At 35.3% G+C, this 24,608-nt stretch overlaps 1 protein-coding gene across 2 annotated transcripts in view; it reads left to right on the forward strand.

Annotated features, from left to right (window-relative positions):
* The window catches only part of FSTL4 (follistatin like 4), a 3,154,652-nt gene that overhangs the window by 862,433 nt on the left and 2,267,611 nt on the right, over positions 1–24,608 (forward strand). For both annotated transcript variants that reach the window (XM_044069164.1, XM_044069165.1), the window contains exon 4: positions 11,121–11,363. In XM_044069164.1, coding sequence (XP_043925099.1) covers positions 11,121–11,363 — 243 coding nt within the window. The remainder of the gene's footprint in view (positions 1–11,120; positions 11,364–24,608) is intronic.

Here is a 24,608-nt window from a genome sequence, read left to right on the forward strand (position 1 = left end):
GCTGGAAGGTATTGTACTTAAGTCCTTGCATTACTGTACCAAATTTAATGTTGTTTTTTAATTTTAAAGAAGTTTATTGCTAGGCTAACAGTTCAATGTTTTTTTTTTTTTTTTCTGTGACATCTAACTGTTCCTTTCCTGCTGTACCTGATACTGGACCATAATACAAGAAATGAAAGCTAATTGGTGATGACTGATTAATGGCTGATTATTGCACATTTTTACTTGAACACACTGGAATTTGTGCCTAATATACAAACAGTAAGAATATGACAGTGTTTGACATTACAGGATCCTCCTGCATTATCAAGCATAAAAATATTAGATTACATTACAATTACAATAAAATAAAATAAAAAGAAGTAAATAGTAAAATAAGAAAGTGGCATAAACTGTTTTTTCTTTTTCTGTGCCAAATTCTTATTGTGGTGAGAGACTACTACAGTTGTACTCCCATTCTAAACGGTATCTACTTATAGCCTATTGTTTCAAGTAAAGTATTTGCAGAGGGCTCTTGCTTTTGCCAGGTTGATTGAGTGCACTATGTTTCCACAACCTCACTGCCTTTAAAATATATCACCCAACAGAAAGTAAAGTGTACACATTTGCTGTGTCAATTATATTTTTGAAGTTGTTGCTGAAATGCAACACAACATAACAGATATAATGTGTATGAAAGCTGACAATCAAGAATGGCTGCAGAAAGTTTGGAAATTCAATTGGTGATTTTTTTGTGATTTTTTATTTTTCTACCAAATGTGCCCAAATGTGAGTTTTGTAAGTCTGTACTACATTTTATTAGGCTCACAATTTCTGCAACAGGAAGTTTCCTAAATCTTAACAAGATCAAGGTGTTACATGACATATCCCAACCTGCAAATGCATTACAAAAAAGAGAAGTTTGTTAGGCATGGAAGATTAATTAATACTCAAAGTTTATTGACAGTTTCACTTTACCTTCTGCAGATCTGAGAGAAAGACAGTAAAAAAAAACACTCCTATAGAATAAACAAGATATATCAAAAGGTACTTGATAATTTAAAGCAAAGATTAAGGTTCAATACTCTCATGTCATACATCAGTCAAAAGTATAAAATGTTATAGTGGTGACTGCAAGCTCATTGAGCATGAGGGAAAGTTCTATACCAAATGAAGATTACATAAATTGATAGCCTACGGAATTAGATCATTCACAGATATAGAAAAAATATTCTCATCTCAAGCAGACATTTTCACACATATTTGTTTGTGACTAGTTTGTAATTAACTGATCACAAATTATTTAAAGCCATTCTAAATTAGGCAAGACAAAAAGTAGCTCTTAGAATATATTGTTGCCCATTGCAGCTGCAGCCACACCAATTGAGAGTTCAGTTTAAAAACTTCTAATATAATTTACCTGAGCAAACCATAAAGCATAAAATGGTTATAATAAAGAAAGGGAAAAGACATAAGCTATCTGAAGACTATGTAAATATTATATCTATTTGTGTGGTAAGAAAAGTTTTGAGTTTCAAGAAACGGACAGAAAAAAAATAGAGAGAGATTAAAAAGACTGAGTACAAAGTGTTGTAGCAAGTGAAATGCTTATCTGAGTGTTACATAGTACAACAAAAAATAAAAATGTTTAAAGCCTGGCTGCATAATACAAAGAATGGATTCCCAACTGTGACTTAGTTGATAAAGGTTAGCCTAAGGGCCCTGGGTCTGAAGGAGTTCGGCAGGGAGAGTGAGGAGAAAAGGGGTGAATAGGTGAAACCCACTCAATTCTCCTAGGGGAGGGAGGGATTTTAAGGTATTCAGAAGCACACTGGATAGTGTTGCCTGACTGGTGGAGACTGGAGAGCTCAATGCTCATTCCTTAGGGGAGGAGGAATGCTACTTGGCGGTGCACCCATGGAGAAAGTGAGGGGATGACCTCCACTATCACCCTGATGCACACCCTCCTCATGCCTTCCTGGGTGTGTGTCAGTAGGGACATGAGACAGTAAAATTCCTTGAACCACTCTGGATGGCTATCTAGATTATGGCCTCTCCATGTTGACCCTCAAGCTAATGATCGAGCAGGAGCAAATCGGACGATTGGCTGGGGAAGATGAATGATAGACTTTTGAGCAAAGACAGCAAATAAATAAATAAAAGTATTGAAGAGGATGTAACCATTAGAAAAATATTCAAAAATAAAATGACAGTTTCTTCAGCTTATAATTATCCACTAGTAGGAATAATGTTAGTAAATACTGACAAAAATCTACACAGGTTAACCTGAAAAAAACCCATCTAGGAATAATGAGAAAATGATATATAGTTCTCTGTCACTGATAACTTGATCAAAAAACTTTTATCTGCCTGTTTAGTTTGCCATGATAACACATAATAATCTGCAAAATGCCAGTAGTTTGATCAAGATTTCAGAACTGCATAAACTACATTGGGTGAATGTAAGTTTTGATTTTTTTTATGATTAAATTAATATGTAACACTAGCTAATTAGTGGTATTGATAAAGGACTACTTCTAGATTCCAATTTCACATTATGCAACGCCCATATTGGTCAGTGCTGTGACTCCAGCTTTAGTCCATTTCCATTATGTTTAATGTATATCACAGTTTGTAGTTTTCATTATATATAGTTTTGCAGTAATCAAGAAATCCATTACAAAAGTCTGTCCATTATAACCTCAAGAAATGTCAGCACCGAAATAATTTTTTTGGGGAAATATATAAAAATTATATGAACAAATATTTACCATATTTAGGGGGAATTAGAATACCTTTTATGTCATAGCAGGAACTACATCTGCTGGTCTGATGTTCAAGGAAGAATTCAGAAGAATAAAATGAAGACTATACAGATTCTAAACAACCAATTTAAATAAACATAACCCCCTATAAGTTCCTGACCTATAAGTGAAAATATATAAAAAGGTTAATTGGTGACTGCAACAGAAGTACATTAATAATTATTCTTCCTGAAGTCTGAAATTAAAATGTATACCTACAACATTAACAGTAATCAACCTCTCAATGTCTTTTTACACTAAAATAACTTTACCATTGAAATACCTTTACAGTTTTGCTTACCAAAATGTGGGGAGTACATACAATTAAGAACGTATGCAACCCTAAATAGATTAGGTGACTTACAGCTGGATGAAGGTCAAACTCTTCATCATTAGTAACATGCAGTTCAACATGCTGAAGATCAGAGTTTCTCCAAAGGAAATCCGTTTTGGTGAGTTTTACTAACTGTAATGCCCTTTTTTTGAGCATAATTCCCCATCTTCACATTGGTATGACTGTGGAGTTTGTATACATAAGTGTGGGGGTGTGGAGGCCTGCCTTCCACATTGGGAGTGCAGGGGGGCTTGCCCCTGCAAAAACACTTAAAAAATGTTGCCACCTTTTTGAGCGGAGGAATGCAGCTTGAGGATTTTGATCCTCAACAGGATGAAATTCTTCCACTGTTAACTGAAGCAGAAAAATTTGTATACAGCAATTTAATTTTTAAATAATGATGTTTTATTTTCAAAAATTGAAAGAAGATTCACAATTTTTGCAAATATTCTGCAAATAATTTTTTTTTATAAAAAATATATATTTTAAACAATTGTATAGTATTCTGAGGCAATCAACATACGCACTATCATGCATGATCTAGTCTGATTGATTATGTAATTTTAAACTGCAAATAATTGCTTCATTAATATGGAGCTGTGATTGAAATTTGGTTGAAAGCTGCTTACCTTGAAGCTGTGCTCCTAAATGCTGTTGCTTTAGAATATTTCTTACGCTTAATTTCTTGGAAGTTTGGTCCACACATTGGAAAATTGTATGGCTGTAAATGGTTTTACTAGTGGTACAATATATTAACTTGTACAACAAGCCAGCCAAACTTGCATAACAAATTCACTGTTCAGTAAATTGTGTGAAATTTAGTAAATAGCAATGGCCAAAACGAGGTGTGAAAATAATGTTCACTTGATTTTGATGCTGCTTTTGGATTCATTTGGTAGCATGTCTTCAAGATGCTGTAAAATTAAGCATGCTTCTTTGTGGTTTAGATTGTAAACAAAATGATTCTCTTTTAAATGTAAACATCTGAAGAGTGTTAGCTCTTACAGACAAAAAGCTTGTAATTTAAAGTTGTATCCCTACTGTTCTACAGGGTCTACTACAAGTGCCTGAGTTGTGAGTATTCAAAGACCAGTGTCTCAAGCCAGGAATTCAGTTCACTTGGGTTGCCACATACACTCAAACTCAACTACATATTCAAGTGAGGAGTAGTAAGTCTGTGGAAAGAGTAAAGCTGCTACGTATCATCTAAACACCGTAGTTGAGTTTGAGCAAAGGAAGTATGACAGCTGAGGGGAAGAGTGGAGAGAGGCTAAGAATACAAATTAGGCTATACGGCAGTGATGATAAGGGGCATTTAGAATTAGGGAGCAGGAGTTTGGTTTTGGGAGAAGGAAGGTAATTTTAGGTTTAGGTAGAGGGAGTCGAGCATTAGGATTAATGAGTGAGGGTTTGAGTGGAACTTTAGGTGTAGGGATCAATTGGAGACATTGGCATTAAGTAACAATTAGGTAGTGCTACTGTTATGGTTAGAGTTCTGGTGGTTGTTTTAGGTTAAGAGCTAGGACTTTTATTAGGGCGTTGTAGTTCAGTAGCACTGGGTATCGTGAGAGTTAGATGATTAAGAAAAATTTGGCTAGAAGGTTTTAGGGCATTTGCCATTTAGAGAAAATGGCAGCGATCAAGAGTGTTGAACGCTACTAGCATGTTTGTACTTACAGTATACTCATCTGGGGTATATTTCCTTGTTGTGTTTAAAATGCAGATGATAGTAATTTAACACATCAGAATAAGGAAAACTAATTATAGATATGACATCAAGAAACAAACAACTTTTTATATGTTTTTTGACCCCTTCCAACTTAATTCATAAGACTCTCCTGTTCTTAAGTTGGTGAGATCCCACAAATGCATCTTTTGCACTTTTATGTCATGCTTTTTATCTTTCATGCAATAAAACCTTTGATTGTAACACACTATAGTTCACTGTCATTAAAGTGTTTCAATGATTTACTGTTTTTTTCTGGCTATGGTCTTGTAGAAATGTTTTAAAAGAATAGGTGTTGAGTAGAAAAGTGTGCATAACCTGGAGTGTTTAATTTGAGAAAGAAGGGAATCTTTATTCAACATATTGAAGTTTGTTCTTACTGTCATGCATTATTATCTTATATATGTGCCACTGGATGCTGTGCAATGCTTGAAGAGATATGACAATCAGAATTGAAAGATTTAGGAATTTATCAGAAAATTAGCCTTTCAAGGAAGACACAGATTATTTTGTAGCTAAACTACATAGAAAAATTGGGGATTAGATATGCAAAATACTTTAAAGCTTTTGAAGTGCAGTTTTCCCAGTGGCAAGTGCAAATAATTTGATTCTTCTTCTTGGTTATTAATAATGATACATTTTGCTAACTCACTACACTGATTCATTCAAGATATTTTTTATGATGGCATGAACATAAATTAAGAAGCAGTCTATATTTTAATACTTTCCAAATGTACATCTTTGTTATGGTACAGGTAATGAAGTATTATAATTAAAGGACTAAATGTCCAACGTATATATCTAAATAAACTAATTAAAAATTACATTTCAGGATGCAGAATAAGGTAGTATTCTGCTAAACAGGAAATGCACTTTTTGAAGAATTACTTACTGAAGACCCTTAAATAGTGTTCTTTCTGTAAAGAATGCAGAGTAAAGCAAATAATGTAATTGTTCAGCACATGCTATTGACAAAGTGAAAGTAGAATTACTAATTTAATTTCAGTAATCTGAATTTCCACAGTTTATTCCTCAGATATTAAAGGTTAAATTGTTTTTTAACTTCCTTGCTTGTTACCAAGCATGTGCTTTCATTTGTTGGTTTCATGTTTTATAAAAAATATAGGTAAATTAAGCCAATATAGGTAAATTAAGCCAATATAGGTAAATTAAGCCAATATAGGTAAATTAAGCCAATATAGGTAAACTAAGCCAATATTTATATGCATATTCTGAATGTAGCATTTATGAGAAACACATTCAGCAAAATAAAAATCATAACCTCCCAGTTTTTATACTTCACATTCAGGATGCTGATTATTAAATGATCTGGTCCACTCTAGCATTGCTTTAACTAGTAACTGGTACAGTCCATTCCTTACCTGAGAAATTTAGTTATCATTGTTTCTTGAGCAAATTTTACATATTTCAGTTGCAAACTGGATTAATTTTGAAAACACACAGTATAATCCAGGTATTCATATAACCCACTAAAATTCGAGTCATAAGATATGCTTGTATGATCAGGTTTGATGACCTCAGAATAATCTGGTTCTCTCAATGACTGGAGATTCACATTTAGTGCAATATCAAAAGGAAAATCTTAACATGTATTTTTTTGATTTGGATCTTAGTTTTGGCGGTGGCAGAGAGATAATCAATACCATGTCATCAGAACAATGAGGGAAAAGAGCTATGTTTCACATTGATACTTTTACTCTTTCATGGGTCTCATGAAAATGCAATTTAAATATGTATCCTTTTAAATTCACAATGTAAATACATAATTTCATGCACTGTAATATAATCATGTATTATGAAATTTCAGAGTACTAAACCTGTGACTATACATGGCACACGTCATGACTGAATAGAGCACACAGGCCAGTCCACCAACCTGACTAACAATATACATAAATGGTTTATTTTTTATTACATACAATTCCCCTAAAGCTTTCAACAGATAAACAAGACATGTTCACATGATAGATTTATATCCCAGCATATTTCCCACCTTCAGAACCAATTGACTTACATGACAAGCACAGTAGCACCCTTTCTAACTTGCTGGTATACTTAGGCATTTGGATTGACTTAATCCATAGTCTATCTTCACGTGTTCAAACTAAAATTTTCAAAGACGTACTCATCAATACTGTTATACAGTATACATAGTTCATTATCTTCCCTTATATGCTTGCATCCTTCAGCATGTGTTGATGCAAATACGAAAAGCTAAGCATTTTGGGAAAGTCCACGCTGTTCCTATGAACAAGTTGCCTTGCTGTTGTTGATGTCCATGGATATTTACTTGTATGCCATTCAACATGTATCTCACAAATTATAATTGCCTTTGTTTTTACATTAATCTCTTCCAATAATTGCTTGTGACCTTTTTTTTTGCAAATCTGACACATACCTGGCATCATTAGTATGTCATCTAAAGGCCTATACATTTTCAGTAATCTGATAACATCATTCCAGATTGTGTAACTAAGTAGCTAAGACGTTTGAAACCCACCATGGGAAATTTGCATCTATGTATGTAATACTGTTGCTGTTTCTAGACTTCTCCAACGGCACTTGCAGCTGGTACAGTGCTCTCTAGAAAATGCCTTCCTACTGCTGAGCCTGGTCAGCAGAATGGACATTGTCCATCTGTGGTACACGCTCATGCTTTTTCTATGCATATTCACCTCCCAGTTAAGCCTTCTGTTGTAGCACAGAAAAAATAGAGAGAGAGAGAGAGAATAGAATAGAGGAGTGAGTCATCAAAAGAAAGGTACACTGTTCTCATTTCTACTAGTGAGGGAGTTTTAAGATTGGTTCCTTGATTTCGCCATTAAGTAGGCATAACCCATTTGCTTTACCTTGAGTTTATGTACTGCCTTATCACATTAGGATCTGTGTCCCCCAATACACTATCATTGCTTAATTAATTGCTTCATACTGTGTTTCCTCTTGCATCATTAGTTTTGGAACTTTGTCTCACTTCTGCTTTAGAAATATTTCACAGTAAAGCTTATGAATGGAACAGTACCTTTCTTACTTATGCATTGCAGCCATGAAGTGACTGGATGAAGTGATAAACCACTGAACAACATGCTCTAAAAGAGGACTTAATCAGAAACCTCAAACTGCAGTCTAAAATTGCAGATCTTTCAAAATTTTCAGAAATGTTGAACTCTCTAATTATGCTATAAATGTTTCATATCTGACATTATATAATATAAATATCTGAATTAGGTTCTTAGATATTAAGCTTGCATAACATTACTGAAATATAATTCATACTTTTGAAGAGAAACTACATATGGGTAAAATCTGCTTTTAACTTTAAAGGCCTGCATTTTTTGACATATTAGCTATTTTACTTTCATCTAACGTACCTAACAAGACAGTTTTGAAATATTGGACACATGTGACAGGTAGGAATACCTTCAACAGGTAACAAGACTAAAATATAAGGGAATATTCAATATGGTTTTCGATGCATTATTTCCCATGTCAGATAGATGTTGTAGGCAGTAATAAGTGTGAGAACCTCTATAGCAAAATGTAGCCCCCTTGTGTAGACATTATCTAATAAAACAGCTCTGGAGTTATGTGCATTGTTCATGTCAAAACAGCAATCAAACTTAAGAAGTTTTGCAACATTTGATAGGCAGTAAATTAACCTCTGGCATTCAGTGATCTGATGGTTTCTCAGTATATCATAAATGCACATAAATAGGGAAAAATAACACCCAAGTCTTGGCTGAAGAAAACGTATGAAATCACCTTGCTAAAGGCAAATTTAATATAAGAAATACCACTAGGGAAATCTCAACAAATATTGCTATAATATGGTAGCAATTTCAAAATGGCTGATGATATTACATGTTGGGATTCTATAGGCAAAGTTATTTGAAAATAATACAGGACAGTTTATGAGCTTTTATTTGAGTTAGATGGCTGTAATGTAAAATGTTACTGTTGTATCACATTATATAAAAGTATCATGTTATATAAAAGTAAGTTAGCATTTCTGTACAATCATCTGTACAATCATCTTAGTTACCTTAGTTCTGAATTTCAGACAATTTTCTTCAATATTGACTTTTATTTTGACATAAATATATTTTAGAAAACGTACAGCTATTCAGATCTCAGTTGTATAACAGATTGAATTACAACTCGCCATCTCCATATTTGTGGTTCAAATCATTTGTATAATACATTCATCTATTTGATATGATTTTTACTTCATTGCAGATTATCACTAGCTCCTTTTTTCACTTTACTATCATCTTTCAACATGTAGTTTAAGTTGCCACTTGTGTAACAGTATCAACGTTTCAGTTTCATTCCTCCAACACAACTCATACTATATTAGTATAGAAGGTAGTAATGCTATAAACATTCTTATTAAGTGCAGTATTAGTAGGTACCAATGCTATAGCAATGGACACTCATGAGAACAAAGTTTGAATATACCCTTCTGCCTTTGTAGAGAAGATCAAGACATTCAGACAATGTGATTATATTCATAGGAAATGTAAGGTCATTTCAAGCCTAGCCAATTTTTCTTTTAAAGTTGAAAACTAAACCCTGTGTATTGTGTCTGTGAGATAAACACCTTAACCATTATGCCTTCCCCTTGCATGTGTCTGGTAGAGAATTAGAATAGCACAGTCCACAACTCCTGATCACAGAAGATATACTTTAACAGCAGCTAAGAATAAATTTTCATTGATGCATTATGATCCTTTATATTTATGATTTAGTCAAATGCATTACAATGAGGCAGCCAATTAGTTCTGCTGGTTAGAACAAATAATAAAATAGTTATTTTTGTCATAATATACATCTAGATGAACAGTGGAATAACTGCCTTGAAGGGCAATTTTAAGCCTAGCCAATAATCCAAGCTAAGGATCAAACAATGTACTGTGTGCTTATAAGGTAAAGACTTTAACCACTGCACCAAACCTCTCATATAAAGCAACTGTAGTTCTTACCTAAGAAAGCAAATGGTGCATTCATCTTATATTCTTTATGAGAGTTTGGCCATGGCCAGCATTTCCCTTCTTCCTATAGCCATTTAATGCCACCTCATGCCCAATGTTTCTTTTTTTTTTTTTTTTTTATAATTTATATATATTTTCATTCTGCACTCTATATTTATTGTTCTGTACATCACCCATGTAGGTTTTGTATCATGGAAGCTGAAAATATTTTGGGCAGATCTGCAAACTTGTATAGGTACTTCATGATTTGATGGGATTTCATGGCTGCAGCTATTTTAGCATCATTGTTACAAACGAGAGTAATGATATTAAATTATATAACCAGTGCTCATTGCATCACAGTACGAATTGTAATCTGTTAAAATCTAAGTAATATTGGAAACATATTTTATGATATACATGATTCTTGGAAAGTAGAAGGTAGTAAACATTAAATGCAGTGATGTATTTCATAGAATGATCCATATTACTTCCACCAAATTCACAGACATGCTTTCTAAGTAATAACTTGAGTTTATTCTTTCAAATTCTTTTTTATAACAATACCACATACATTACAATAATTTTACACCTATATATCATTCAGAAGAAAACAAAACAGCTGTTTCTGTCACTCAAATGACCCACAATGGTTAGAAATTTGGGTATTGGATGAGGCAAGTATGGACATTTGATTTCATGTTTTAAGTGTGATGGCAGTTTTTACTCTATCTATTGAGGTGCACTTTTCAGTTTTCTCATTTCTGATGAAATTCTTCCAATTAAAGAATAAAAGTACTTCAGTGGAGATTGCCATACAACGCGGATCAGGAAATGTACCCTTTTCCTCACTGTACTGCGATCCTGGAGTTGGTACATTTAATTAGCAGAGAGTGTGGGAGGTGCAGGAGGGCTTGCCCACCTACAAGAACATTAAAAAATAATCTTTTTATTTATTTATTTTTAATTTTCAAACTTCCAAAAATGTGGACATTGGAGACCAATATCAGGGGTGTGCTGTGATTTTACCAAATAAGAGAGAGTGATATGAATCAGCTTTACTCATTAGGAATACTGCTATTATTGCTACATTTTCTAATTCTTGAACCCTTACTGGACTACTTTGAGGATATTTTCTATTACTGCTGTCTCAGGCAATCTATGCTGAGCCTGTATTTGCTCAGTTTTGTTCAACACCCAACTATGGTAAACAAACATAAGTAAAATAAAATAAATGCTCAAGATGGTGAAGGGCAAAAAACTTACATGCGTTTATTTTATCTTTTCAGACACATCTCAAGATAAATATTCTTCATGTGAAAGAAAATATTGTGGGCGTGGCAGCAGGTGCCTTATCAATCCCCTGACTGACCAACCTGTGTGTGCATGTTTAGAACATTGTAAACCTAGCTATATGCCCGTGTGCGGATCAGATGGGAAATTTTATGAAAATCACTGTGAAATTCACCGAGCATCTTGTTTACAGAAAAAGAAGATCTACATCATACACAGCAAGGACTGCTTTCTGAAAGGTAAGGAAAGTAATTTGTATTATGTAATTCTTCCATGGTCTTCAACATTCACACACACCAACTTAATGAAAAAAGAAGATGCTGAAATGCTATGTCTGGGATGTTTACCGTTTATGATTTCTTTTGTGTGCTTTGTACAAGCTGTCTAAAAAGAAAAAAATAGTATCCATACTTGGAAATTACATACATTGTAGGTTTAGGTGACTGAGTAAACAAGCCAGGAACCTTCCAGAGGAAATACATTTGTAGTTGTAGTTAAAGGCAAGCTGCACTGCATAGCTATATACTTCATGGAATAATTCATAAATTTGTTTGAAATGCATATACATGAAAAACATTTTTTTCCAGGATTTATTCTATTTAAAATGACTATTTCATGCATAGCAAAATATTATCACCCAGTTACGATGCATTATTTTGTAATAAACCATACCATTGTATCTTTCAACAAACAGCCATCTACAGTTGGTGATATAATTCCTTAGTATAATAACATTCTCAATTGGACTGCAACTGGAAACTGTAGTTAAATGTATTTATGAGGGTTGAAATGCATGCTTTTTGTCATTTACATTCTTTTTTTTTGTTTGCATTTTTTTACTTCCTCATGTTATTTTAAATATCAGCAAATATGGAAGCATGTAACAGATCAAGTATCATTTTATAATGTACTTTTTATTGATATCACCAGAGCTTTTGATCTTATCTATCTGAAATAGACACTGGCCATATTCAAAAATGACCTCTCTAACTGCTACTTCTTAGTGAATTTCAAATCATCAACCTCTCCATCAATACCTCTGCAGGAGGGCAGTCTCCAAGCATCTATTTGGGCACCTCTCCTGTCTTCTGCCTACATTAACTACTCCTTCTTGACTTACCACATCTTCCACACCTGGCTTCAGTCTAATTTTTGAAACATATTCATTAGGTCAATGATAAATGATTATTGCTTAACTACTCTAAATCAAAAACAATATTTTTTGTTACTAGACAAAAGCTCACTTCTGTCTCTAGACCTCACCACATTCTCAATCATCAGAATAACACTAATGAAACTACGATCGCATTCAAATACCTAGATACAGGGTTGGACCCCTTGCTATATTTCCATCTCTGCTTGGACTACACACACAACAAAATCAGCTCTCTCAAATTCTAGGCTAATAAGGAGTCCTCTTTCTTTTTCAGACCTGCTATTCTCATATGTAAAACTATATTACTATCTCCGCTAGAATATGGTCTCTTCCTGAGTGTTGAAGCCTATTACAAAATGAACCCACCAATCAATCCATCTGATGTGCCATATGCAGCTTCATTACACTCCCCAAGAAATGAACACCACTGCAAAACCTTTAAAGAAGACAACTGGCTACCTGGGAAACAATGTACGTGAGAAACTATATGTTGACTTTCTACTCACCTCTCAGCAGTTTAAACCAAGAATGAGACCTTTCCCTCAATAGCCTCCAGACTATTCAGAGATGCTCCAACATACAACCTTAGCAGTCTTAACCACTCAGGTCCTCTTCTCAAAACCTACCAAACATGTCTTCAGTGCACAGACCATGCTTTTTTTTTCTCCTTGGTCTGAAACTATGGACATATCTCTATTCTTTTCTTAATGGTCATTTCTCTTACTGCAAACAGGAATTTAGGAAAGTGCAACTGTTCATTATCTTGTCATATAACTTAACCTCTTTGTATCCTGCTTTCCTCTGCATAACTTGGTCTAACTCAACTTTTCATTATGATGGTTTCAGGTTGATGAGTCTGATATCCAGTTGTTTAGCTAGGGTAGAGAGAAAGGGGCAACTGCCCTGGGCACAAAGTGTTAGAAGGTGTGATCGGCCATCCTTCATCCTGATCACTCTTTAGTGTAATAATGGCTTTTAAAAGATGGGAATGGTCAAACCTGAGCTCTCTGCCACTTTCTGTGTGGTCTAAACTGCTTGCTACATTGTGTCAAACAGTTGCTAAAGTTCAGATGTGAAAAAAAGCTGTGCTAAGCTTGTCCTGTCAGCTCAGAATCTATGCACTATGGTATTTTTGGGAACATCAAGTCTGATAGTGACAGCAGCTAGGACTGTCCATCCTCACCATCTCTGTTACCTGTCATGCTGTCACTCAAGTGTGTCTGTATGCCATCATTTGCTGACAGAATAGTATGATGCAAATGAATAGGTCAAACTGCTATTCTTACCACATCCCATTGTAGACAAATAGAGTTTCTTGCAGGGCATGAACTACAGCAATTACTTGCTACAGTTTAAATATAATGTAATGTAATGTAATGTAATTAATTAATTAATTAATTAATTAATTAAATCTTTATTTTTTATTTAACTGAAACCTGAGCACTGTTGCACTCCATGCAGGGTATAAACTGCAACAACTATTTTTAACATTTGTTACAGTTAAATGAAAAATTATTTATTTTTCTTTTTTCTTTTTTTCTTACTAAAATGTAAATGAGGAGGGTTAGAGATGGAAGGAGGCTACTTAGGTGGTGTTTTTTGTTTTGCTCATCACTTGAAGAGTTGGGAGGTGGCTGTGTGTCAAGTGCAAATATGGTACTGTCTGCAGGAAGAGTAGTACAAATTTTGCAGAAGCCCCCCCCCCCTTTTTTTTTGCACTTTTGCTCTTGCTTTTGACTGGCACATAGAGCTGGCTGAGTCAGTCACACTTCTGCTGAAATCGACTCTATATATAATGCATACATATATTGTGTTTTATCAATCACTCTGCATACAGTTTCAAGTACCTGTTGTCTTTCTACCCTAAAGCAAACTTTGATTTTCACTTTGTTTTTAATATGGTGTATATACTGCACTTCATCTTTTACTTTGTATATAGTGTTGTATATCTCTTGTGTTTACCCCCTCGCTGACAGAGAAATAGGTGCAATGAGATCAGTGCTCTACTTCAGTTAACAAATTCAAAATAAATCAATAAATGAATAAATAAGTACATAAATAAAATATTATCTGCTTATTATATACAGTGTTACAGAAAGATCACCCTCTCTGGCCTGTATGGCAAAGTGCAAGTCCTGTTGCAGAAAAGGAGACCTTGTCTAACAGCCAAATCAATGATTCCAGAGGAAAAATGAGGATTCCTTTTTAGCTGTGAAAAAATGACTCAAGCTTTTTTGCTTGAAAACTTATTGGATAAGTCTGGGGTGGGGGGTTAGTCAGTGCTGTTTTTTTATGTTCTGTACAGTAAGAGAAAGAATATGCCTATGTACCCCTGAATGAGTTGTGGAATGTGTTGCAACAAGGAATACAGCATCCCTAGGTCACTGATGTGAACTGTACCAACCCCATGTGTTAGGAATGAAAGTTATATCCATATTCTTCTTGTTAAATAATATATGCTCATGCTAGTTGTAGGACTATGCTAAGAGTGTGTCTATTCTTCCCTCATCTTTGGATTTCATGGGCTGGGTGTCTAGGAGCAGCTAACATCTTGAGATTATCCAGTTTGTGGCCATAGATGTTGCATCTTTGTCATCTGAAGATGATGATGTTGATCATTTCACCTTAGTCCCAAATTATGTATATCTGGCATATGCTCTTAAGCAATTTACTGCAAAGTATGAAGTGAATTGCATGAAAATCAGCACGTCCAGATTAGACATCATGGGTGTCTCCCTGAAAAAGTTCATTCTTTAAGTAGGCTTACAGTCATGAATGATGTTAGACTAACCACCAGAGTCACCTGTGACTGTGCTACAGACACTGTACCAGAGTGTGGTTAGGGCATAAATGCTGAAATATAGTCTGTGTTTTATGCTGCTTTGTAATCATGAGATTTAGAGAGTGACCAGGATAAAAAAGTCAGAGGAAACAAGTGGAAGAAATGAGGTGACTTTGCAAGGTCACTAAATTGTAGTGCGTGCTAATGTGGTGGGACCTTAGCATACAGACCTTGGAGTACAGATACTACTCCTCCTTGCGGAGATGAGTTAGTTGAAGTGGTGTGGTCTCCTTGTAAGCATGGCCCTTGTACATTTCCACTGTGCCTGCTATGAGGAAATCCCTGGACCACATCAAGACCTCATTGAATGTTTTATATATCTGATCTTGGGTGGAAATAGCTGAGGGATCCTGCAGAACGAGTTGAATAACATTGCTGTAGAGAGGAAAGTCTGACTTATCCTGATCAGCTTGCAGCTGCAGCAGCCCACACCAGGATGAATGATGACAATGATTATGTTGCTTTATTGTACATAATAATGAAAATATAATCAGAGAGAAGCAGCTAGAAACCATAACCAGAGTCAGACATTAATGATAACAGGTAGAATGAGCTTCATTTTATGCTGATTCCTAGAAGTAGTGATGCAACAGAAGTGTAGCACAAAGGTCGTCCAAGGTACAGATGAGCAGTGGAGGATTAATGCATATTGTTAAATAAATGGCGTGAAGTTGATGTCCAGGACTTACAATCCATCACTTTTTTCATTGCATTTTCATTTTTGATCTACCGCCTGCCAGTTGCCATGGACTAGTGCCCCTTCTCAAGCTCCATATCGGGTGAAGATGAGGTATGATGCATCCCATTTTGGCAACTTCCTAACAGCAGATAGCCTTTTTCTCTGTTGTCCTTCCTGTTCAAATACCACATCACATGTATGTTATGCACGCGCATAAATGCAATGTGTACATGCATCCCTCCATGTGAGCACCTTCCTGATGAACTATGCTACCTGGGCTACAACTTCTGCTTCATTTGCCATGGATGAAAAATGCATACCCTCTCCATGATGAAAGGGAGCCAGCAGATGTTGCTCAGATCTCCTTCCACACCTACAACTGTACAGTATTAGATTTAAAGTGACAGGCTTGTTGAATGGAATAGAAAAACTGAATCCATACTGAACTACAATGACAAACTGATAATTACACTGAAAATGTGATTTCATAGTGAACTACAGAAAAGACATGCAACTGTCCACTTTAGAAAGATAAAACCAAAAGGAATGATTGTCTTTCTAGTAAATTAAAGCAAGACATGTACAGAGAAGAAGGCAAGCAAAGAGAAAAATTCAGAAATATATTTGGTGTTAATGTTGTGTTTTAATTAAATATATACTTTGAATGTTTATTTCATGAAAGACATACACAACATGTGCATGTACATGTCCTTTAGAAATATATGGCTGAACTGATAGCCTTTCAAAACATTTTGTTAAATGGATATATTTTCACTTTGCTCAAATTCCAGAGACTTTGTCTTGTAAGAATAACATTACAGCACTTAGGATGGAAAACCTGTCTGGATTTACAAAATTAATCCTCTGATGCTAGTCATTGCTAAATTATTTTCTGATATGGAAGGGCAAACTTGCAGTTTAAATCATATAAGCATACCTATCAACTGACTTTTGCAGAATGCTCAGATTTTTCCCTCATATTTTTATTTATTATTATTTATTTTATTTTACATTTGTTGACCAGGATAGTCCAACTGGATACATGTCCATTTTCAGCGGAGGCCCAGGGAGAAAAGCTCTAAGGTAGAACATACAGTGAAAATCACAAAATGATTACAAGTTACACACAGTTTACAGGATCCAGTTGAGCAAGCAGGTAGTATAATCATACATTTTTAAAACAGTGTTGACAAATTGACTAGGCGAGGTAACATGATTACAGACTAGAGAGGAGGATCTAGTCGGGTTTTGAACAAGGAAATAGCCAGTGCATTTTAATGTAAAGCTTGAGTCTTTTTTGAACTGAGTAAGAGAGGGTTCAAGAGTAAGATCAGCAGGAAGAGAGTTCCAAGTTTTGCCAACAGAGTTAGGAAACAGAGTCCCCAGCAGAGATGTTGATTTTGTATGTTTGAACCAGTTGTTTATTAGAAGAGAGAAGTGACGTCAGGTTCTTACAAAGGTTGACGATATTTTTAAGTGAAGGCATATTATCAGGGTTGTTGAGAACTTTAAGGGCAATTATAAGCTGGTTTACTGAAGTAGGCTAGGCTATTCTAGCCACCCCAGAAGATTTAGCTTGTGACAGTGGTGGGTCCTATAGGCCGTGCCTGTTGCAAATCTAGCAATATGGTTATAACAGCTGGAGAGTTTGCTAAGAGTAGATTTGTTCAAATTAGTGAGTAGAGGGGAGTAATAGAGAAGAGTGGAGAGTAGATGGGTATGAGTAATAGCAGTCCTAGCAAATGGAGTAAGGAAAGATTTGATCTCATAGAGGAAGCCAAGTTTTTTATTAATGGTTTTGATAGTTTGATTGACATGGATATCAAATTTGAAGGTGCTGTCTAGTATGATGACTAAGAGTTTGGTTTGCGCACCTGGGGAGATAATGGCACCATTATTAGATTTGATGGTAAAGAGTAGTGAGGAAGACTTACAAGTGGGGGAGAAAAGAAGCAACTTTGTTTTGTTAGGGTTTAATATCAGTTGATGATGAGAGAGCCAGTTTTCAACTGTATTGAAAGTATTCTGGGTTAATGTCATTAGATCTGTCAGGGAGGTGGCTGAACAAATCAAGGTAGAGTCATCCGCATATAGGATACAGGTAGCATTTGGGATGACAGTGTGAAGGTCATTAATAAAGAGAGAGAAAAGAAGGGGTCCTAGTATGGAGCCCTGGGGCACACCTAGGGTGATGGGTAGATGGGTTGATAGTTTGTCCTGCCATAGGACAGCTTGTTGTCTAACACACAGGTAAGATTGGAACCACTGAAGCACATGGCTATTTAGTAAGAATGCCTTAAGGGTGTGCATGAGTATTTGGTGGTTGACGATATCAAAAGTCTTAGAGAGATCTAAAAAGAGGGCTGAGGAAAGCTTGCTATTATTTTGGTTATGGTTTATGGTGTTAGAAAAGGATAGAAGGGCTGAGTTGGTACTGTGGTGTGGTGTAAAACTGTGCTGAGAGGTAGCCAACAGTTTATTCTGGGTAAGATAATGCCTATGGACACACTTCTGCATAATTTTAGCCAGTGATGACAGAATAGCTATGGGTCTAAACCAAAATATCACGGAAAACGAAGTCCAAGCCAACAAAAATTTATTAACAACGGTAAGGCTTCACCAAACACAGTTCACCATTGACCTAGGTTTCGTCCCAAAACTCGGACTTCTTCAGAATGGTTGAACCAACTCCAAACACACTTAAATATGCAGTACAATCCAATTACCTGTTTAATTAAAATGTCAATTAAGCACAATCAATTATTGATAAAACCCCTACGAAACCTTTACTATAAAAACACGCCTAACCAGTGTTACCTGTCAACCCTATCATTAAAAATAATTTAATGTAAAACTGTAAGTTAAAGTGAAAGTCAAAAAATTATAGATAAAAAATATATATGAATAAAAAAAAAAAATATATATATATATATATATATATATATATATATATATATATGTATATATATGTATAATATAAATAAATTATATATATATATATATGTATAATATAAATGAAAAAATGTACATTGGCATGTAATAGTGCCAGATACAAATACCATAAAAAAGTGTGTGTATAAAAATAAAATTAAAATTAATACAATAAATAACAAATGTGCAAGAATGTAATATAAATGCTAAAGAATACCTGTATTAAAATTCCAATCCAAATTTAAGTCTGTCCTGTAATGTGTTTCAATTTAAGTAAAGGCTTAATGGAACTATAATCATTGAGTCCAGGGTAGTTATGTGCATTTAACCTAAGATGCCATTTTAACTCACATACATCCAGATGTAAATCTGTAATCCTACCCTGTTGGTCAATTGTCACTTGCTGTAAAATACAAAATTTAAAAGTGTGGTCGGCATTGCCCACCAGGTGTCTTGTTAGGGCATTAGTAGTTTTAGCATGTTTAATATCCAATAAATGCTCCTTAATCCTTTCCCTAAAATACCTACATGTCTTGCCCACGTAAAATGCAGTACAATCCTGACATTTGGCAAGGCAAACCACATTTTTAGTGTAGCAATCAAAATGACCTAAAATGGAAATAAAACAATTGTTAATCATTAACCTACTACCTGTTGGCAAGATGTGGGAACAAGTGGAGCATCTTCCACATTTAAAATTACCAATACTTCTATTGGTGGAAGGCCCCCTAACCAATGAATTCCTTTCAAAAATATCCTTTAATGCTAAATCCTTTCGGTAAACAAACATGGGTTTCTTTCCAAAGTGTAACACAAAATCTTTTTCCATCTGGAAAATACCCCAATTCCTATAAATGATCTTTTTAATAACTTCAGAATCCCCATTGTATGTAGAAATAAACATTAAAGATAAATTTGTCAAAGAAGGTGACTTTGTGGGTTCATAACTGTAACCAAAATAGTTTATAGGTTCATAGGTTGGTACTAGGCTATCAGCCCTAGGGCCTATACAAGCCTAGCCATAACAATTCCCTGGCTATTTCTTCCCACACTATTTACTTCCCTGGACCCCTGTCTAGCAGGGCGACTGACGTGATCCCCGGGGTGAATTTCCTTTCTCCCATCCAATCATCAAGGTTCCTTTTGAAGAGGACCAAAGAGGCACTCTGCTTGACATGTATGGGCAATCTATTCCAGAGTCTGGGGAATCTCTGGGTCAGGAACCTATCCCTCTAGCATGTTTTGTTTATTGTGATGACAAGGTTTAGATCCCTGGAGCGTGTGGCTCTGAGGGATTGGGATTTCTATAAGTGTAGCATGTCCAACAGCTCTGGGTTTGACAAGTTAATTTCAGACTTAAGTATGGTTTGCAACACACCAATATCTCTTTTGTGTTTGATTTCCTTAAGGACATCCAAACATAATTTTTCTGGATAACCTCTGTTTAAAAATAAAGATACCATAAAATTTAACTCATCCATAAATTCATTGTCATCACTAACCATCCAGGCTGCCCTAACCATTTGGCCCTTAACAATAGCCCTTTTCTGATGGTTAGGATGCCAGCTGTTGTACTGGAGATATGAGTTAGAAAACATAGGTTTCCTGTGTATATTAGATTTAATTAAACCATTTGCCCTATCATAAGTCAATCTAATATCCAAATAAGTAATGGTATTGTCATTAATTTCATGAGTAAATTGCAAAAACCATACTGTACTATTTATATATTTAATGAAAGCCTCTAAAATAACCAAATCACCTTCCCAAATAATAAAAATGTCATCCAAAAAGCATGAATATAACTTGACAAACTTGTAAAACTCGCAGTGAAACAGGAAATGTTCTTCCCAATAAGCCATAATGTAATTGGCATAAATGGGGTCACACGCAGTGCCCATGGCTACTCCAGTACGTTGTTTGAAATAGTGTCCTTCAGAAAATAGAAAATTATTACATAGAACCATCTCCATAAGTTTGACAAAAACATTAATCTGATCCTGCTCATACACCCCAGTTGCCAACAACTGTTCTTCCAACCAGGATAACCCAGTGTCATGTGGTATAACTGAAAACAAATTACAAACATCAATAGTTAAAAAACACATATTCTCATTAACTTCCAAAGTTTTCACCCTTTCCAAAAAGTGCCAAGAGTCCTTAATAATATGGGGAAAACTTCTAATACCCAATTTCTTATGATGGTCCAAGAATTGACTGATGAAACAAACCTTACTCCTTTTGCCATCAAAAATAGGTCTAAACTGCACATTATCCAATCCTTTATGAATTTTGGGTATACCAAAAATACCACTGACCACGGGGAATGCATTAGTCATATACTCATGTTCAACTTCAGTCAATTCACCCTGGAACAACATATCTTCCAAAAGGAGATCCACTTTTCTGTAGGCAATGTTAATTTCATTAATACTAGTTTCAATATAGTTGTCTTCCATAAGCATGGACATCATAAGAGTAATATAATCACTATTATTCACTATCACTACACCATTACCTTTGTCAGGCTTCATAATTCGTATATTCCCCATCCTACCTAGATTATCCATCAACAAATACTCATCCTCGGTCATATTAAATTGTGGTTTACATGCCCGCTGTCTAAAATAATCTCTAATACCTAATTCACACATTCTTTCAAACAGGGCTACAGTCTGATTCAAAGGTGGATTAAAAACACTTGGCTTGGAAATGCCCTTATTGTTCACCAAATTACTAACATTATTATGAGCACCAAAATAAGCCTTTAAATTCATTTTACGTATGAACATTTTTAAATCAATTAGCGTGTCAACCAAATTTCCTTTTCTACATGGAACAAAATTAAATCCTTTGGAAAATAGGTTGACATACCCAATACCAAATGAAACACTAGAGTAATTGTGCAGTTTAAAATCATGCATACTGTTTTCCAACACAATAGGGCAACTCAAAATGCCAAATCTAGTCTGATTAACCAAAACATCTAGGTCATACCGACTTACTTGATTAATATTACTAGCAAACTCAAAACATCCAATACCCTGTTTATCACCTTGTTCGTAAACTTCTTGCGTACAAAGTGACCCATGAGAATCAAAAATGTCATTAACCAAGGTTAAGGAAGAATGTAACAAAACACTGGGTGATCTAGAATTACCAAAAATCACACTTAATACAATATATTTCACTACTTAATTCTACACCTTCAGCTAAATCACCAACATCATTAAGCTGCATACATATGTTTTCATTCACTACTGTGTGCGTGCTCATATTCAACAATGTATCGTGACAAATATCAGATCCCAACACAGGACTGTCACCAATACTTTGCACTAATATATCACGCACATCTAAATCATTGCTAATTACATACTGGCCGCCGTCTAAAACACCCACAGAAGCCAGCGGAACACCCGTTGGTTTAAAAATACTACTACCATACTCACTGTATAGTGGAGCTCTATTTAAATCAAAAACATTACTATAATCATGGATTTCATCTACATTGCTACCATCACCATACAACATACTTTGATTAAGCTCCATGACATTGGAATTACCTATGTCCAACATGTTATTGTTGTAAAAGTCATGTACGGAGGAATAATTTGGAACAGTCCCACTCTTAAAAACATCAAGAGCTGACAAAGCCAATGAGCACTGTTCGGAATCAACAATAATGTTATTCACATTACCAGTACTATCGTAAACATCTTTAATGGACGGTGTTCTGTCCAAAAACCCAGGATCAAATGTGATAACTTTGCCCCTAGTGCAGCCAAAAACAAAAGTAAATTTGTCTATCTTCGCATTTTCCAGGCCTCTCTCTGAGGATTGCTGGCGGTTTGACCCACTTTGGGCCATGCTCCCGCCCAACCAACCTCGCTTTCCTCGTAAGACGGTTCCCTGTTTCTGATCCTCTCCGACCGTCTCACACCTTCCTCTAAAGGGCTCCCGCAAACATTGTTGAAACTTTTAATACCTCCTTGCCCTTCCGAGGTTGTAACATCACTCAATTCTGACCTATGATTGGTGGATATGTCCCAGTTACCATGTCGACGGGACTCCCTTCTCGATTGCAGATATATGTTGCCATTTTCATACACTTTAATGTCCCACTGTAATTTCTGAAGTTTTTTGTTATAAATGGCCTCACAACTATGATCTATATCCTTCACAATATTAGAATAGTTGGTATAATACCGGTCAAACAATAAGTCCTTGGTGATGTTTTCATTCATAGCCTCTAATTCAACAAGAAATGCCTCAATCTTAATCCTATTGTATTTAACCATAATGTCCATGATGTTTAACCCTGTTTTGTTAAATAACTCATGCAATTCACTAATCATATCAGTGTTACCTTCACACCCATTCGGGTATCTCCATACACGCAGGCCCTTCGGCACCATCCCAAGTTCAATATTTCTGGCCAAATAACTATTTTCAAGCTGTGTTCTCTTTAGTTTGAATAACTTAGTTTCAAACACTTTAAGCAATTCAGCTAATGTTTTGTCATTCTTTACCTTGGTATTGTCAATCGGGACACTGTCAGCTTTGAAGCAAAAACAATTAGTTTTCCAACGCTCGCTGTTGCACATCAAAGAAAAATTATCAGCTAAAGCAGTTTGCACAGTATTTGAATTACTTTTAGGATTGCAGGCAACATTATTAACATCCAAAGCAGCCAGTGGTGGTGAAATAGTGGTAGCTTGAGTAAATGGTAAGCCTAAACTTCCCATAGATGATAGTAAAGGATCTGAAGATTGCCTTTCAGCTAAACTTTTAATTTGAGCCGAATGCTCCTTAAGTTGTTCATTGATACGTTGTAATAAATCCAAGATGTCAAGCGAAGGACTATCGTTCTCCATGTAGATCGACAAGTAAACCAAGAACAAAACTCGGACTTCTTCAGAATGGTTGAACCAACTCCAAACACGCTTAAATATGCAGTACAATCCAATTACCTGTTTAATTAAAATGTCAATTAAGCACAATCAATTATTGATAAAACCCCTACGAAACCTTTACTATAAAAACACGCCTAACCAGTGTTACCTGTCAACCCTATCATTAAAAATAATTTAATATAAAACTGTAAGTTAAAGTGAAAGTCAAAAAATTATAGATAAAATATATATATATATGAATAAAAAATATATATATATGCATATATATATGTATAATATAAATAAATTATATATATATGAATAATATATGGGTCTAAAGTTTGAAAGTTCGAAGGAGTTCCCTCCTTCATGGAGTGGTATTACATGAGATATTTTCCAAATGGAGGGGATGGTGGCTTCAGATAAGGTTCTGTTGATTATGATGGAGATGGGGTATGCTATGGCATCTGCTGCTTTTTGCAGATACTCTGGTGGGAAGAGATCAGCTGCTAGTGTAGTTGGTTTTAATTTATTTATTATTTTTTTATTTATTTAACATTTATTAACTAGGAAAGTCCAACTTGGGACAAAGCCAATTTTCAGTGGAGGTCTAGGGAGAAGTGCTCCAGATGCATGTCTTTGTAATGTGGGAGGAAACCGGAGTACTCAGAGGAAACCTACATGAATGCAGGGAGGACATGCAGACTCCACACAGAAGGCACCCCAGTCAATAACTGAACCGGAGAACCTCTTGCTGTGAGGCGACAATGCTGCTACTGCACCAGAGATCTGATAAGTGATGTAGAAACAGGCTGAAAGCTAAAGGAGAGTGGGGTATTGGCTGTGGCAGAATTTGGGTTGAAGCAGCTGGGTGCCAGCTGGCTGGCTAGGGATTGGATAGTCTCCTTGAAGAAACTATTGAAGGTATTTGCAATATCCAGTGGGGATTTATGGTTGAGCTGATGGGGTAAGTGTGGATGA

This window comes from Protopterus annectens, chromosome 4.part0, assembly GCF_019279795.1.
Source record: "Protopterus annectens isolate FY-2018-M chromosome 4.part0, PAN1.0, whole genome shotgun sequence".
Taxonomy (NCBI): Eukaryota; Metazoa; Chordata; order Ceratodontiformes; family Protopteridae; genus Protopterus; species Protopterus annectens.